The sequence below is a fragment of the Hyalella azteca genome, unplaced genomic scaffold (genome assembly GCF_000764305.2).
Source record: "Hyalella azteca isolate HAZT.00-mixed unplaced genomic scaffold, Hazt_2.0.2 contig4627, whole genome shotgun sequence".
Taxonomy (NCBI): domain Eukaryota; kingdom Metazoa; phylum Arthropoda; class Malacostraca; order Amphipoda; family Hyalellidae; genus Hyalella; species Hyalella azteca.
Genome location: NW_025934840.1, coordinates 635,466 through 653,632, shown reverse-complemented (window position 1 = coordinate 653,632; position 18,167 = coordinate 635,466). Strand labels below are relative to the sequence as shown.

The 18,167-nt window shown below is 39.0% G+C and overlaps 1 protein-coding gene across 1 annotated transcript; it reads right to left on the bottom strand.

The window, feature by feature from the left end:
• Positions 1 to 3,315: 3,315 nt before the first annotated feature.
• LOC108665354 lies at positions 3,316 to 16,915 on the bottom strand. Its single transcript, XM_018152097.2, has 2 exons — positions 15,795 to 16,915; positions 3,316 to 3,454 (listed from the first exon to the last, which is right to left on the bottom strand). The coding sequence occupies exons 1-2, from the start codon at positions 16,796 to 16,798 to the stop codon at positions 3,316 to 3,318; spliced, it is 1,143 nt and encodes a 380-aa protein (XP_018007586.1). The 5' UTR covers positions 16,799 to 16,915.
• Between the last annotated feature and the right edge of the window lie 1,252 nt (positions 16,916 to 18,167).

Sequence of the window (18,167 nt, the reverse complement as noted above, 5' to 3'; positions counted from 1 at the left end):
AGTTGTTGTGGCCTGCCTCTAATTTTGTTTAACTTGATACTGGCGCTGTTGTTATGAGGAATGTTTGTTTGTGAGGCATGCTTGATCCTGACGCTGTTGTTATGAAACATGCTTGATACTGGCGCTGTTGTTTTGAGGAATGTTTGTTTGTGAGGCATGCTTGATCGTGACGCTGTTGTTATGAGGCATGCTTGATCCTGACGCTGTTGTTATGAGGCATGCTTGATCCTGACGCTGTTGTTATGAGGCATGCTTGATCTTGACGCTGCTGTTTCGAGTTATGTTGATCGTCTTTTATAAATATTTTCAAGTCGTTTGGTTAGAAGAACATTGTTGCAGAGAGAATCACTGTGCTTTTACCTGTTGAATAAATTACAAGCTGTCGCTTATGTAGTTATTTTGCAGTTTGCATTTTCATAAAATGACAATGAAAGGAATGGTGATATAAAATTTCACGATTCTAAATGATAAGCAACATTTCTTTTTTACTATACGCATTAATATTACTCAATCAAAATAAGTAAAATTTCTCGAAAAATCATGTGTATGTTTATAAATTTATTGTAATAAGTTTATGAACGTAGACATTTTTATTTTGCACACGAGGGTATTTTGTTTCATTGATCAAAATAATTATTGTACTCGTGAACCAAACACATTGTTAAAAATGTCTGTCAGCGCAAACATAAATTTGGAATTGAATAATCACCGCAACTCGGAGTTAATTTTATTATAAATACAGACATGCTACACTTTGTTTTGCACCAATTTGAACATTTAAATTCATTTAATTGCATTCAGTAGAATAAATGTGGTCATATATAAGCACTTTAAATCAACCCGGCCAGTAGTGATATATATTGAGCTGATGCACAATTTTGAAACAAGCTCATCTCAATACGCTAATACGTCAATGAACTAAATTATAAATTAGATCTACGTTGAATTCTACGTTGCACGCATAACTATTTGAACACTTGTGATAGTAAACCAGAGGGAGAAATTACTTGAAAAAATAGAATCAGCAATGATATTCGCACATCAGATGATTTTTAAAGCGACTTCCTCAGTTCGCAAGAATAACATTAACTTATGAAATAAAGTTAAATCTACATTAAATGATAATCAATTTTAGATTTATTTTATAAGGTAATTATATAGACACTAGAGAACTGCACGCGAGGAACTTTAAATCGGTTCTACGTTGACGCAATTTTCATAAAATTTGGATTTTACGAGGCGGCTGGTGAAGTAAAAAAATGGTTGTTAAATATTTAAATTGTTATAGCTAATTAGTATGCGCCTGGAGGCTTAAGAAGATCAAATCTAATGACGAAAGTTTATCAAGTAACATGAACACGATGAGGAGTTATAAATGCATTCAACCGAGACCAATGAGTTAGTAGAGGTTTTGTACAAAGATAACCTTACAAATATACTTATGAATATTTGTTTTCGTTCGTATTGCAAGCCTGTACAACAAGCAAAGGCCATGTTTGCTCTCGAAAGTACATTGTATCAGAGAAAAACCCATACAAATAAGCGGCAGTATTCAATATATATACTGAATCGAATGTGGTCGATTTATTTTGAGTGGCCAACCAAACCAATCCAAGATTCCATATTTTGGAGTTGCTGTTCAATTTTGAACCTAATTTTCCGCTTGTTGGTTTCCTAAGTACATTGCACGCGAACTTTTGTCGCTACCAAGAATATATTATCGGGCAAGATAATTTGTAAATGGCTCACAAATCGTTCGAAATCTTTAACGAATTTCTTAATACATTTAGAATTTTAAGAAATAAGAGAGACATTTAGAATTTTAAGAAATAAAGAGATAAATAAAGATTTAAGAAATCTTTAACATTTTTCTGAAATTCAGTGCATCTCTCAAAATTTAAACGATAAAGAGAATCGCACGTAATAATAGTGTGTTGGAAAATTCTAATACGGTTGATCACTCAATTTAAGAACATTTTTAATAAATGGAGTATTTTGAATAGAAGGTTCTTTGGATCATGTGAAGGATTGTATCATTATAAAAGTTGTACTGGCACTATTCCTATCGTAAATCGTGCCAATTTGCAATTTAGGTTCTGAAATAGTTATTTAATAAATATTGATTATTTGATAATAACTTCATTGTAACAAAATTCAGTAGCAATTTTCATTGTATTAAGTATAATTTTGCCGAAAAATGTACCAGTTGTAAGACTGTTTATGGCCGTTATGTGTTTCCTATGTTTCAGGCGTTATTTTTGAAACACTAAATTAAGTTATTCATGAGGATGGATGTTATTGTTGGCAGCGGTAATGTTGGTTCGTCCAGACCACTCGGACTGGACGTTTACCATCAACCTCATTAGTTTCACCTTCCTCTTCCTCCCTGATGTTGGCCTCTGGTGTCGTGAAATTCATCCTGGACTTCGGGTTGCTTGACATCTTCGTTGATTTGTGTTCTTTGGGAAATTTTCTGCTGGATTGTCTTGGGGAAATCGGAGTGCCTTGCTCATTTTTGTCGCATGGCTTCGGCAGCGGGACGCCCAAAGGAGCTTTGTCGACGGACACTTTTGGAATATTGCTCAGTTCTCCGATGGAAGTTTGCTCTATGGTCACAGGCGTCACAGGCAAAGTTAGTACGGTCTGAGTTGCTTGATCCACACTCATTAGTGTAGGCTTAACCAGAGTACTCTGAAGAGAGTTGGCTTTCTCGGCAAGGAGCGGCTGTACAAGTGTGCTTGGCGTCGTCCTTTGTGGATCACAGTGATTGGCGTCTTTAGGTCGAGGCAACAAATGAGCGGTCGGTGCTCCTGAAAGATTGCTTCTCAGCATCCGAGTTTGCAGAGATTGTTGATTGCATTCGGGTTTCTTCAGGCTCGGAAGACCATTGATGGGAATTTTCTTGTATATTTCATGATGAGCTTCAGGCTGACTGCAGTATGTGGTTGAGATGCTTGGACTTCGCCTAACTGAGGTATGTCCAAATTGAGGGTTAGACGGGAAATGATCTAAAAACGTAGGCACTGCTAAATTTGTACCATATGTGGGTTTATTGCCACTCAAAGATTCATGTTCGCTTGGGTTATCTATAATCGTATTCTTATTCGCTGCGGCTTTGGCCGCTTCCTGGTCCAAATCAGATCTGTCAATTCGATTGGCGAAACCCGTGGGCTTGTCAAAGTGGGTGCTGCCACTGGGTATTGCTTTGTTATTGGTAGGTCTAGGTTCTGTCGAAGCTTCTAGTTGACAGGAGATGATGTCACCGGTCGAGTCCCTAGTTTGCCACTGCATCAGAGGAGGAGAGGTCACGCCTAGTCACCAGGCTTCATTGATGTTCACCTTCGTGACGGTAGAGGAAGGATGATGGTGGAGGTCGTCCGGCCGACCGTTCTCAGTGAAGTGCGCTCGTCTGGACCTCCTGGCGCAGCACGCATGCAGCGCCAGCACCACCACCCTGACGAAATTAAATAATTAGTGAACCAATATAAACTTAAAGGACTTAAAAAATTAAAATTTAAATTAAAAAAAATTATTTTAAAGTTAAATTTAAAAATTTTAAATTAGAGTATGGAGTTTTAATGGATTTAAAATTAGAGTATGGAGCTGTTTTAAAGTAACAAAGGATTATATTCGTCACGTACAAAGTTAGCAGAATAGTTTTTAAAAGAAGTTGTTCATTCCCAATATAACAAGTTATTGAGTTGAAAATGAAAGTTTTGAAAAGTTTTTGTTTTACGGTAGGTTTAATGAAAAAAATTCTAATTTTCCAGCTTGATTATCAGATGATGAATTAGTGTCTCATGCTAAATTTTCTATATGATTGTATATTGAATTACATTTAAATCCCAAAATAAGTGGAAAGAGTATAGTTGAACATAACCTTCTGAAGTGCTGTAATCATAATAGAATGAATGGGAATATCAAACGAATAAGTGTCGCGAAACAATCAAGAACCGTTTAGTGAGCTGCAATCGTAGCAAAATCACTGTTAATATGAATGAAATAAGTAATACACAACAAAATTGCAAAAAAATATATAATTATTTTCCTATTATCTACTCAAATGTATTATGATTTTATATTTTTCTTTTTGGAGTTCGTAGCCCTGCAAAAATAACCATAACTTTTACTGTCATATGAAATTGTGCATCGTTTCTCACCACGCTGGTTCTATTACAAGTGATCGTGCATCGGTTCTTACCACGCTGGTTCTATTACAAGGAATGGTGTAAGACATAATGCCATGACCATCACAATATATTATGAAAGTTTATTACATAACATCATCCAACGTTTGCGTGCTACGAACGGCCGTGTTTTGGTTTAGAAAATCAGGACGTGGTACAGTACAAGACAAGATCCGAAAATGTTTCTTCACAAATATTTTTTCAATTCATTACTATCATTAAACAATGATTCTTCTGATTAATATTTTTCAAATTCATGGCTATTATTAATTAATGATTCTTCTCATTAACATTTTTTAAATTCATGGCTATGATTGATTAATGATTCTTCTAATTAATATATGTTGAATTCAAGGCTATAATTAATTAATGATTCTTCTCATAAATAATTTTCAAATTCATTATTACCAATAATTATTAAGTATTCGTTTGGCTTTTGGTTTGCTGACTGTAATCGAATGTAAGAATAGTCAAAATTAATAAGATTGGCTTACGCGTCACTGCACTTAAGATCCTAAGCTGGCGAAAGCAACAAAACAAGACAAAAAATTCTCGCCCGCGTCTCAATGTAACAATGAATCCTCGAGCAAACATTAGTGAGGGGGAGACGAGAGGGATAATTAGTTTGTCTGTAGTCAGAGTGAGGCATGCACACAGTAGAGTGAGTGAGACACTCCGCAGACAAAGCTTCACATTTTCTATTTGTACAGAAGAACCTCCTATAGAAAAATAAAGAACCTTCTTTGTGTCGCCGCTGTCTTCAAAATAAACTTCATTTATTATCAGAACCGAATGGTCGCATGGCAACCTTTACACGTTCACTGGCCCGGCCATATAAGCACGCAAAGATTTTGAAGAGTAGGAAGGGGGGCGGCTAGAGTTCTTGCCCCGAGAGAACATCTGTTACGCAGTCTCTTTTTTGTGTCTATTTCCTCTAGAGCGCGGACGATAAAAAGCTTGTGATTCGCCCCGGCGATAGCGGGGGCCGCCCTCTGAGAAGCTGGCTTACTAGCTACGCAGACTTGGGATGTAATTAAAGGGAAGATTGCCATATAAAGCTTAGCTGGAGCATTGTTTTTGTCGTATAAGCATAACCGAATAAAAACTCTGGCAAAGCTTGCACCCAGATTGTAAATTTTGAATGGAACTTGCATTATCTGATAAACATTCTGAAGTGAATCAAAGCAAAGAACGAAACTTTCAAACATGAATAAACTATTACTCATAAATATGACAATTTCGGAGTGTATATAAGTAAGTCAATGAGACATTCATAACAAGCGAACTTTCAGCCAGAAGTGACTCACAACAATCGACTGAACGGTTTTTTGTATGTGTCCATGCAGGCTATTAACAAGAATTTGAAATGCAAATTTTTTGTGCAGTCTGAAAATAAAATTCAAGCTTTCCGACGCTCACATTTAGTAAAAAAAACACGTTCAAAATTATCGTAGCGCATTCAGTGGCCGCCGGTGGCCCATAAAAGACTTCAAAGTGAGTCCACGAAGAGCCCATGCAGCGGTCGCTGAAGTGCTGCTAAGAGGGCCATGTATTAGAGAGGGGTTGTGAGGTGTGTGAGGGATACTGCTGCACGGAGGAGGTGTGTGAGGGATGCTGCTGCACGAAGGAGGTGTGTGAGGGATTGGAGGAGGTGTGTGAGGGATGCTGCTGCACGGAGGAGGTATGTGAGGGATGCTGCTGCATGAAGGAGGTGTGTGAGTGAAGCTGCTGCTCATATGAGGGAAGCTGCTGCTCAGATGAAGGAGAGTGTGAGGGAAGCTCATATGAGGCGAGTATGTGAGGGTCTGTGTGAGGGCTCACAAGACTCACATGTGAAAGAAGTTAGAGCAACAAGGGCTGGGCGGCCGCCCCTAATGTAACACAAACAATGGTTCCTCTTCATCATCTTCACAACCTGCACTGCAGGGGATTGTTTCCAGGGAGGGAAAGTCGTTTTAAATTGTGCTAAAATACATGAAAAATTCTTCAAATTAATATCCTCGAGATCACGGAGCTGGCTAATAATTTTAATCAATACTAAGTGTTAATGATCATGAGCTAAGCAGGGGATCTGTTTCCAGGGAGGGAAAGTCGTTTTAAATTGTGCTAAAATACATGAAAAATTCTTCAAATTAATATCCTCGAGATCACGGAGCTGGCTAATAATTTTAATCAATACTAAGTGTTAATGATCATGAGCTAAGCAGGGGATCTGTTTCCAGGGAAGCAAAATCGTTTTAAATTTTGAGTAAAATAAATGCAAGATACTTCAAATTAATATCATCGGGATCACGGAGCTGGTCAATAATTTTAATTAACACTAAGTGTTAATGAGCTAATTTTTTGAGAAAATACAGCTCGGAATTGATCTAAATCATATCGACTTCAAAGCAGCAACAAATTCAAGATCGTGAGAATAGAAAAATAGAGGCCATATCATCATATAAAATATTCGATGATTCAATACGTTTTCTCCATAAAAATAATGATCCTTGAGATAAATATTATAGTAACAATTAATTCACGGGAATTTCCTATAAGCAAAACTTTTATTCATAATCGATCCCGGGGCTGTAAAATTTTTTAACCGTTACCATGTGCACCGCTTATACGAATATGGATTAAAAGTCTCCCAAAAGCGAAACTTTTATTCATAATCGATCCCAGAGCTGGAAAAATTCTTTAACCGCTACCACCGTTCACGAATATGGATTAAAAGTAACGCAAGTAACGCTGCACGTGTAGGCAGCTGAGTCGCGTGTACTAAACATCTTTCTTATCACGACTCGCGATCTCCATAAATTACTTGAACTTCTCGGCTACAAATCTTACGGCCTTCTCTTCACGACGCGTGTGCTGGCTCAGACGAATACATGTTATGATCGTCAAACCATTTTTAATTATTATCTTATATTTATTTATTTATCTGTGCTGGCTCAAACGAATACATGTTATGATCGTCAAACGATTCTCTTTATTCTTATTTTATATACATTTATTTATCTGTGCTGGCTCAGACGAATACACGTTATGATCGTCAAACGATTCTCTTAAATCTTATCTTATATTAATTTATTTATCTGTGCTAGCACAGGCGAATACATGTTACGATCGTCAAATTATTTTTCATTCTTATCTTATATTCATTTATTTATCTTTATCTATCATCTTATCTTGTAGGAAGTTGTATTTATCATATCATCTTATATCTAGGAAGTTGTATAATATTAAAGTTTTATTTGTCTTTGACGTAATTGAGGGGAAAATTTAGGCAACGTAAAATACATTCGTGAAATACTTAGGGCCAAAAAAGGCCATATAGTCCAGCGTATAAAAATTAGATGAATAAATTGGGAATGCCTTTCTGACATCAATGGTAGATATTGGTTGCTAAATAAAAGAAAACAAAAAACAAAAGGGAATTCGAAACCTCTTCTGAGGTATTTCAGTATCCATCTTAACATTTCTATTTTCTACTATACAGCTCAATCAAAATCAAATCAAAACCTCAAATTCCTCATTAAAGTTCACGAAAAAATTAGATTTTACCTCTTTCTATTAAATTGAAGCAAAACCACGTTTAAATGCAGTTTAAGTTTTAGCTCGTGTAATTTATCTATTATTTGAATAGATTTACTTTTTGTTGTTAGTGCGCGATGAAACATACGTACGTTGCAATGCAATTGAGGTTTTATCACGTGTAATTTATCTTTTATTATTAAAATCACTTGTTTGCTCAAATCGCAAGTTAACTAGGAACTTAAAAGCAAAAACAATACCACAAAAATTCACCATATCTTTATAAGAGAAAACGTTTCGGAGTCCAGCTCCATCGTCAGTTCACAAAATTCAGTTCAGAAGAAGTTCAGATCTAGAAACACAAATACAATCAATTAGTAGAGTAAAAGGCCCGTTATCTATTATTTGAATCGATTTACTTTTTGTTGTTAGTGCGCGATGAGACGCAGCCGTCGTCTCACATCCGTCGTGTTGCGCTCAGCAAACAAACATAGCGACGCGTCGGCGCTTGACTTCAAACGCGTGCCGACACATACACCCTTGGGGCTGACGCTTCTATTCCTTCATTCATTGTGTGCCTTTCGTAGTCCTTAATTGTTCAGTCTTGTGCCGTCACCCGATGAATGTCCTGTGTCGTCACCCATTGTGCATCCAGCGTAGTCACCCATTGCACATCTTTGTTTGACGCTGTCCATTGATCATCCAGTGTCGTCACCCATTGCACAGCATTTGACGCTGTCCATTAATCATCCAGCGTAGTCACCCATTGCACAGCATTTGACGCTGTCCATTGATCATCCAGCGTAGTCACCCATTGCACAGCATTTGACGCTATCCATTGATCATCCAGCGTAGTCACCCATTGCACAGCATTTGACGCTCTCCATTGATCAACCAGAGTAGTCACCCATTGCACAGCATTTGACGCTGTCCATTGATCGTCCAGCGTAGACACCCATTGTGCATCCAGCGTAGTCACCCATTGGTCATCCAACGTAGTCACCCATAGCACAGCATTTGACGCTATCCATTAATCATCCTGCGTTGTCACCCGTTAAGTAAATTTCGTCGTCACCCATTGCGTTACGCGTACGGCTGCTGTCACGCTCTGGCACTACGCGCATGCCACGCACGCCGAAGATTCACCGGTCGCCCGCTCAGGCTCAGAGCAGTTAAATTAGCGTGACACTCGCCCGTAAAAGCGACTGAGCGTGACGCTGTGCTGATAAACTTGTCTAGCGTGACGCCCCCACGCTGCCCTGATAAACTTGTTTACCGTGGCACCCTCACGCTGCACTGATAAACTTGTTTACCGTGGCACCCTCACGCTGCACTGATAAACTTGTCTAGCGTGACGCCCTCACGCTGCACTGATAAACTTGTCTAGTGTGGCGCCCTCAAGCTGCTGATGAACTTGTCTAGCGTGGCGCCCTCACGCTGCGCTGATAAACTTGTCTAGCGTGGCGCCCTCACGCTGCGCTGATAAACTTGTCTAGCGTGGCGCCCTCACGCTGCACTGATAAACTTGTCTAGCGTGACGCCCTCACGCTGCGCTGATAAACTTGTCTAGCGTGACGCCCCCACGCTGCGCTGATAAACTTGTCTAGCGTGACGCCCTCACGCTGCGCTGATAAACTTGTCTAGCGTGACGCCCCCACGCTGCGCTGATAAACTTGTCAGATAAGACGCCCAGCGTGGATATTTTAAACTTCATAAATATGAAGATTAAAATGAGGAATGATTTTTTTTAATGATGAAAAAAAGTTGAATGATTTATGGTGCAAGTATTAGTCGCAGGATGACAGAATATTTATCCCATTTGCAATACACACATAATGACAAAAGAATTATTAACATATTATCCTCCATCTCGCGGGCACATGATGTTTAAGCTCAACGCTCTACTCGTTGACAGTCATGAGCGTTATCACCTCAGACGATAAGCTCAGGTATTTTTTAAAGAGACGAGCGAAGTAATTCTCACGAAGATTCTAACCTCTAGGATTATCTACAACTTTCAGCTCAGGTATGAATCCTGATTAGTAATCATAAATCCTGATGATTTGCGTTTGGTTTTCGAGTCTCGTTTCGAGTTCGGCGCAGCGACTTTTGTTTACGTTGGGATCATTGGACACGAGCCTGCTGCTAGGTTGTTGTGTTTACTGTGACCATGTACACCACCAGCCGAAAACCAGACGAATGTTTACCAAAATTAGGCCTGTGTCTAGCACAAATGTTTGGAGGGTCTTAGGCCTTATTTTGTATTCAAGTTCCGTCGATCGTGGCTGAACGAGACGTCTTGATGTAAAGCCCAGTCCGAACTAACTATCGTTTGTCTACATCTTGGTCAGTTTGTCTACAGCCGCCTTCAATTATAGCCGTCTACCCGGCTCGGTGTGTACGGTTGAACAGCGCTCCAACAAACATTGTTCTCTGGCATGGGTATACTATCACTAACGATACATTGCACACTTCAAACAAAGTTCTCCTAAATAAATGCCCCTCAAGGGAACAGTTGGCTTTGGGAGTTCATATAGTACAAACAGAATTCATTGTTCTACTGACATTTAGGGACAAAATTTAGGAACGAACTGAATTCATTGTTTCTACTAGCATTTAGAGGGAAAATTTAGGAGAGTTTACGATATGTTTTTGAACATGAGCTTTTACTGAATTTGACTGAATTTTTTACTGATTACGGAATACTATAAAAAATTCTCTATAACAAATATTTTGCACTGTCAACTTGTGGTGCATTTAAACTGTTTTTCTAGACAAAGGCTGGATGAAAGGGGAGGTGAAATGAAGAAACTTAGTTGTGTACTAACAAATTAATTAATAAATGAAAGTAATTATTTGAAACATTATTTTAACGTTTTACAACAACGATACAATAACTAATTTTTATCACGATATAGTCGTATTTGAATGGAACCTGAATAGATTATAACTGACAAAGCCGTTAACGTAATGCTCAGACTACTGATCTTGGGCATGGTGACCTTTTCCTGATTTAAATTCCTTATCATTGTGAATTTATTTCCTAAATTTCTGCCTCATGGTTCGCTATACCAGAATACAGCGAAAATATGACTATTCACAAATAACAGCAGCAGAGATGACCTTTGTAATCACGATTAGAACGATTGCGTTTAATCCAACATTCCCCGGAGGAGACTGGATGACTAGCGTGAATGAAACCTGAGATTGGTCATTCTTGATAGCAGTTCCGATAGCAGTTCGAAAAAAGTTTGATAGCAGTTCCGAAAAACGGTTTGTTTTCATTCATACGCCAGTTCAAGAGCGCCCTAAAATGATCGTCCAAATTAATGGATAAAATCTTTTTGGTTTCGTGAGTACTTTCTAATAACCAAAGGAATTTTTTGTGAATAATCTGACTTTAAGAGTTTATTTATCGGGAATATTTATTATATGACTTAGTTTATTTATTCCCACTTGTATATTATTGCAAATTAAAGTTATTTTTTGTTCCGAATTTATGATGAATATAGAATGTCTCAAAACGCAGTTACATGCTCAGCTCAGTCAATGATTTCTGGTGCTACTCACCCCTTATTCCGCGTAATCTCTGAGTTATTCATAGTTTTACATAATTTGAAACCAAATAGCTTTAAGTAAGTGATTTATGACTCAAAACTAAACTTGCGGTCGACATACGTATACAGTGTTATTACGATAGCCCATAAGTGCGAAGCTGCCGACAAGACTTGAATCTTCAAGAAAAGCAAAGAAACCAGGCGAAGACTCACCATTTCTTTTGAGGGCAAAAATTTCAGAGTCTAGCTCAATCGTCAGTTCAAAATCCTATAAGACAAGCCGAATAAATAAGTAAACTAAAATTCAAATTGAAAATAATAATGCCTATAGTTGACAAATGAAAAACAAATAAACATGAGGTGACAGGTCAATAAATTTACAATTTTGACTTGAATCTTTCTTTGTTCGATCCTAATTCAGGTAATTTCAAGGATCAAAATCTAGACACGGCCCGTCCTAGTTGTTATCAACAGCCTTAGCCATGCATGGGGCAGAATGCTCAAGTGTTTCAGGAGTGATCCATTAAGTGTTTCTGCAGTATCTCTCAAGTGCTCTACGAGACAACCTAAGTGTCCTCAAGTGTCTAGCGGCACACATTCACCGTTATACTCTGCACAACACCGAACACTTCATGTTTATTCTTTTAACTGCGGGATTTCCTTACGAAATGCTGTAATCTAGCGGGATTTTCTTCCATTGAATCATGCATTGACCACTTAAGTGAGAATAATTTATAAATAATCATGTCACACTTAATTTTCTCTAATTATTATCACGTTTTAAAATCGACGTGTAGCCAAGCCACGTGCGAAGAAGAGTCGTGTGGTCTGTTATATGGCACACGAATGTCGGCTTGAGGGCCACTGTATATCAGAATGAGGCCAAAATGGCCCAGAATGCGGCCAAAATGGCACAGGCTTCTCATAAACTCTTACGCGAATCGTGGGACGCGGGTTCGAAGTGAATTCATGTTTCACGGTTGAGATCCGCATGGCTATTTTCAACCTTGTGTAGGGATTTCGCGTGGGGAACGTCCAGCGGGTCGGTACAATTTTGCTGGGAATTTATCATTTAAATGGCGTTATTTTACCTCTCTGCGAAATGAACGGCGAAATTGTAATTACGTTCATTTACTCTGTTGATGACAGCGTAAGAAAGTGATTATGGAAAATAGTTATTATGATTATGGTGAAAAATTAGTAAAAAATTTCCAGACTGCCATTCAATCGCAATAAAATTGGTAATTTGATTATTAAAATTACGCTCAAAAATCGGAAGCTAAATTGGCTAAATTGTTTTTAAAAATTTTATCGTATATTCGTATGAAACTGCCAAATAAAGAAACAAGTTTTCAAAAGGAAATTTTCTTAATGAAAATTGTCTTTCTGCGTATACTTTCCAATGTTCTTCCTTGCTTTTATGACCGTGAACTGTGCTGAAAAGTGTTGTTAGCTATTAGGAAGAAAATTTGTCTTGAAAACTACAGAACCGTTTCAAAATTCGCTAAGTGAACGTAAGTACTTACGCACTATTTTCTTGTCTATGATTGGTGGATTTTGCTCTAGAGGCCGTCAATGATTGGCTGATGAACTTACGATCTCTTAACTTTTTTTGAAAGTATGGCCCCAAAGCACAGACTTGCTGGCTCCCATCTGATGTTGCCAGCTGTCACTTCTGCGCCTGTAAAAGTTGACTGGCAATGATATGACCGGTAACGACTTAGGGGAGCCTTGTTTAATCACTTGGGCCTTTCCCCTGTTCGACTTTAGAGCCATTATACCGCCGACGATTCATCGGCCTCCTATAAAACGCCATTGATTTTCTCGAAGGATGTTAAGCTCGGCGATACTCGTCGGTGGATCTAATTTACAGTCAGAGAACACGGAAAAACTCGGACGTATTCGTCATATAGACGAGAGCGACCCTTATTTCTTGACGCTTTTGACTTTCATTATAATCAATCGACATCAAAAACTTTGCGTTACAAGGTTTTCACATAAAGTTATCTTATCAAGCAGCTCTTTCGTTGGCCGTTTGATGACCCCAGCATTGTTGATGGCCGCTTGATGGCTACAGCCGTGTTGATGGCCACAGCTCTGTTGATGGCCGCTTGATGGCCACAGCTCCTTGATGACCGCTTGATGGCCATAGCTCTGTTGATGGCCGCATGATGCAGCATATATTATACATCTCTTTATGTTGCAACGAGCAGAACGTTCTGTCATTACAGGCATCCCTTCATAACGCAGTAACATAAAATTCTTTCGCAACATCATGCGGCATGCGCGGTGCACATGGCTAGTAAGGACTATTTTCACGAAGCTATGTCGGATTCTAGTTGGCTGAGTTGCAGTTAGGCCAAGTTGTAGTTGGGCTGAGTTGTAGTTGGGCCAAGTTGTAGTTGGGCTGAGCATTAGAATTCCGGATTGGAGTTAGCCTCTGTTGCAGTTGGGCTGGGTTATAGTTGGGCTGAGTTATAGTTGGGCTGAGTTGCAGTTGGGCTGAGTTGCAAATGGGCCAAGTTTTGTGGTTGAGGATTAGAATTCCGGATTGGAGTTGGGCTGAGATGCAGTTGGGCCAAGTTGTAAGGCTGAGTAAATTAAGGATTTAAGTTGGGTTGAGTTTTAGGTCGAATGTTCAACAGCGCACTAAAGTTGAAGTGCAGTGGGAACAATTTTGGCCTTCAAATGACGCTTGCTATTGAAGTTCGCTGCGGTAACGATAATTGTCTACGAATTACGGAATTATTAACAAACAAAAAGGAGAATATGAAGTACAAATATTACTAGATTCTTGAAATTTGCCCAAAGCGCGATAAATTGCTTATTCGTTCATAAAAATTAAATGGCATCGCATATTGTGCCATAATATCCAAAAGTTTTCTCTGAGCTTTTACATTGATATTTAATGCGATATTGCACATAAAATAAATTTTATAATAAAAAAAAAAGAAATTTCAGAGTAATTTTTATCGTGTATGATAAGTGGACTGTAATCCTCTGGTGTAGCTCCGACACCGCGCCGGCGTTGGGCTAAATTTACGCCTCGACCGCGGCAGGTTCAAGGCAGGAGTGCCGGCGCTGCGGCCTCCGACGCAACTTTATTGCATGCGATATATCGGGGGGAGGGAGGGGTCGAGTGGGGATATATTTGGTTGGTTGGGGGACCTGGTGTGATGGGAAATATACTTGGTGTGTTGGGGGGACCTGGCGTGATGGGGGGACCTGGTGTGATGGGGAAATATATTTGGTGTGTTGGGGGGACCTGGTGTGATGGGGATTTAATTGGTGTGTTGGGCGGAGCTGGTGTAATGGGAAATATTGATATGATATGATATGATATGATATGATATGATATGATATGATATGATATGATATGATATGATATGATATGCTAAGCCAGTCGAAATCTATCGTAATTTTGGGTTTATCATTATATACCTAACATATATAATTGACTTCCATGTCTAAGTTTGTCGTACGCCTATCGTGTGAGACATTGGATGACTGATAATGATTTTTTCTATGCAAGCTCCAAGTGTCGTTTGACTCAAACTTGATTGAGTAGAAATTCTTTTATTTAAATTAGTGTTGGCTTATTCAAACTAGAAAAATTTACACTTGAATTTTAAGTTATAAGTTGTTTATTGATAACTTTTCGCTTCTGGTGGTTGCCGACGTCGGCTAAAGGTCCGCAGCGAGCTAAAAAAAATTTTCTTGAAATTCGAACGTCGAATTTCAGTCTTAGATTTGCACGCAAATGGTGGCAGGTTTTAGTCGAGCTCGGCGGCTCATTGGTGAAGCAAGGATCCGCATAAATTGTCCGCTTAAATCTTTAAATTAAAAGGTTCAATTAAATCGGTCACTTGAGGGACTAATGCATGCGTGCTATTTTTGAAGCCTTTTCGTCACCGAGGCATTGAGTATTAAGGTCGCGTAATTTTGAGGTACTGAATTAAATGAGAAATGCCGAATTAAATACTTTTCTAAGATTTTTAAATTAATTAATTTACATGTTTGATTATTAATTATTTCATCATGGTAGGCATAGATAACTGGAATCAATAAATAGAAATTTAATTAGCCAGCACATCCGATATGGAAAAGAATCCAGAAAGAAATAATCTGGCGTGGCTTAACTTAATGAAATTCATAGTTATTACAAATTCAAGCTTCTCTCAGCTAACAGGTACCATCTATATAAATACTCGCTAATTAAGAATTTCCATAATATATATATAATACCAACTCCAATGAATTAACCATTGGTCTGTCCTTCTGAAATTATCACTCTTACAATTGAGAGGAATTACTGAGACTACATCGAGAGAGAAGAATTAGTGTGATGCAGAATCGAGAAAGCAATTAACTTCAGTATTTATTTCATGTGTTTTTTATTTGCCATCATTACTATTCACTGGTCTGAACATGTATTTCTATCTGTTAATGTTGTATCTATCTATCTATATCTATAAATATCTATTCTGTCAGAATTACTAGGAGATAAAACAAAGCACAGGATGTTGCTCACCCAAGCATCGCCACTCCTGCCACTCCTACGGTCACAAGCAGAATCCTTTGGTTGAAGATCACGTCACTCCGAATGTGCGCCACATCTTCTGTCAGTGTCTCCAAATCTTCCGAGACTTTACCCGCTACAGAATTCATCTCCAGCGGTTTTTCTCGAAGGATCTCAGTGTGGCTTTCGATCGCAGAAGAACCTGGATGGACAGATTCCATTGGAGGTTGGTAGCGTTCAACATCTGCGTGGTTGTCGAAGAAGGAACTTTCGGTGACAGCGGGCACGGCTGGATGACGTCGGTGTGGAGGTTGCATTGCTGTCACCATGGGGTTAGAGTTTATAGCCTCTTGCTTGGGAAGGGAGTTGGTTTCAGGATAATCATCTTCTGAGCTTGGTGGTGCAAAATACTCGGATTCGTCCACTGGTCCACCAATGTCCTCCTCTCCTCCTATGCGATTCCGTTTCCTATTGCGTCGGTGCTTGCGTTCTCGTCTTCTGTTGCGGCGTTCTTCGTCGTCCATGTCTCTTTTGCTGTGTGGTCCGTCTTCGACCACCGCGATGTTGATGTTATCGGACTCACCATCATGGGCTTCGACAGGCGGAGTATACAATCCAACACCTGCAGATACCACAGCTTCACCCACCTCTCTCTCGCGCTCGAAAAGTGCCAAAACTTCAGACGCCTGGTCGATAAAGTTTGTGAGAACATTCATCAACTTGCCACATCCGAAATGTTTGCCACTTTCTTTATTGCAAAGACAGTTGTTGTCACCACACCACCCAAGATTCAAGGTGGGACTCCAACCCGCCCTCGTGAGACGTGCCACGTGTCTCTCGTTGAGATCAATCAGGCGATAAATATCGTCGTCTTCGAGACATTTGAGCATCGTGTCCGAGTCGTGGGGGCAGAGGCAAAAGTCACGGCACCATCGCATGCCTGTCACGGCAGGTTGGGGTCGTGCATCGTGCAGGAACAACATCAAAAACAAGCACAATAACCACGGCTCTCGCATCTTTTTTTTTTGTTCTCGGTGAGCTTCACAAAAAATTGTTCGACGATCCTATCTTCTATTATGACTGTGAACTACAGTTTAAGTTTTTCAATCGAAGGACTTAGGTCTACGCACTGTAATAATAGGGTAATTATTTGAGAGCATCCGCCTCCTCATCCTTATTTAAAAATTAACATCGAAGAACAAATTCTAATAAGAACTATACTGCTTTTAATTTCATCATATTTTTAACTATTTTCTCTTCAAGCTATCTTAGGATTCGGTTTTCGCCAATTCCTGGATGTTATTAGTGATATTTTATCCCAGAAAATGCATGGAGTCAACATTGAAATTGCGATTAAATTTTCTGAATGAACGAAAAGTTTATAAAATTGCGCAAATAAATGTCGATAGAAAAAAATGATCGGTTTATGAAATTTTATAAATGTTATTTGTTATAAATTGTTAATAGCAAATAGATGACCGCATATTTATTGAATGAATATTTATGTTGAACTCAAGATCAAAAGTGATCCCAATTTATCTCTTATCACATTATTTCGTGAGGCTACTTAATTTCAGTTTTGTATAACATCTACTGAGCATGAAGCTGTATCTAGAATTATATTGTAAATGGTAAAAATGTTTTCAGATTTTATAATCCAACAGAGTATTTACATTAATTTTGTGTAGTTCATTAAAAATACGCTCTTAGCTCAATCATTGCCCAGGATCACAGAGTTCACTCTTAATTTAAATGAAAATAATTGCTCTATTGCCGAATATCGCATCACACTCCCTAACAAAATTTAGAGTCGCCCCAGTTTCTGGTAACCTAAATCAGAAGCTGCCGCGTCTGTAAATTTTCACTGGGCTGGGGCACAGACTGCACGACGCGAGCAATACAACACCGACACAACCTCACCCCAGGGCCGCCGGACACTAACTAAGCAGGCAACCGCAGTGAACGTTTCACTTTTCGGGCGGGGCCTCCGTGAGGGCACACGAGTCCTACACATCAGTCGTATCTACAGCGGATGCTTTGTCATCATCGTATCTTCTGGCCTGTAAGTGCCTGGTTAATTTTAGAAGTAAATGACGTTTTGCTGATAATGTCGCAATTGTGAGTAGATTTTCACAGAAGTTGTCCCCTAGGAGAAGGAATATGAGCGCGAGAGGATGATGCTCCATTTGAAATACTATAGCTATCTGAAGATCATTTCTTCATTGCAACTCAAACATGAATTATTAAAGCTTTGATGTTTTCACCTTTCGGAATAAATAAAAACATTTACCATAAAATACCAGATAGAGAGTGACGAGCGCAAACGCTGCATCGCCGCAGCTTCTGATAACAGCCAATAGAAGATAACAACAGATTATTCTGCGT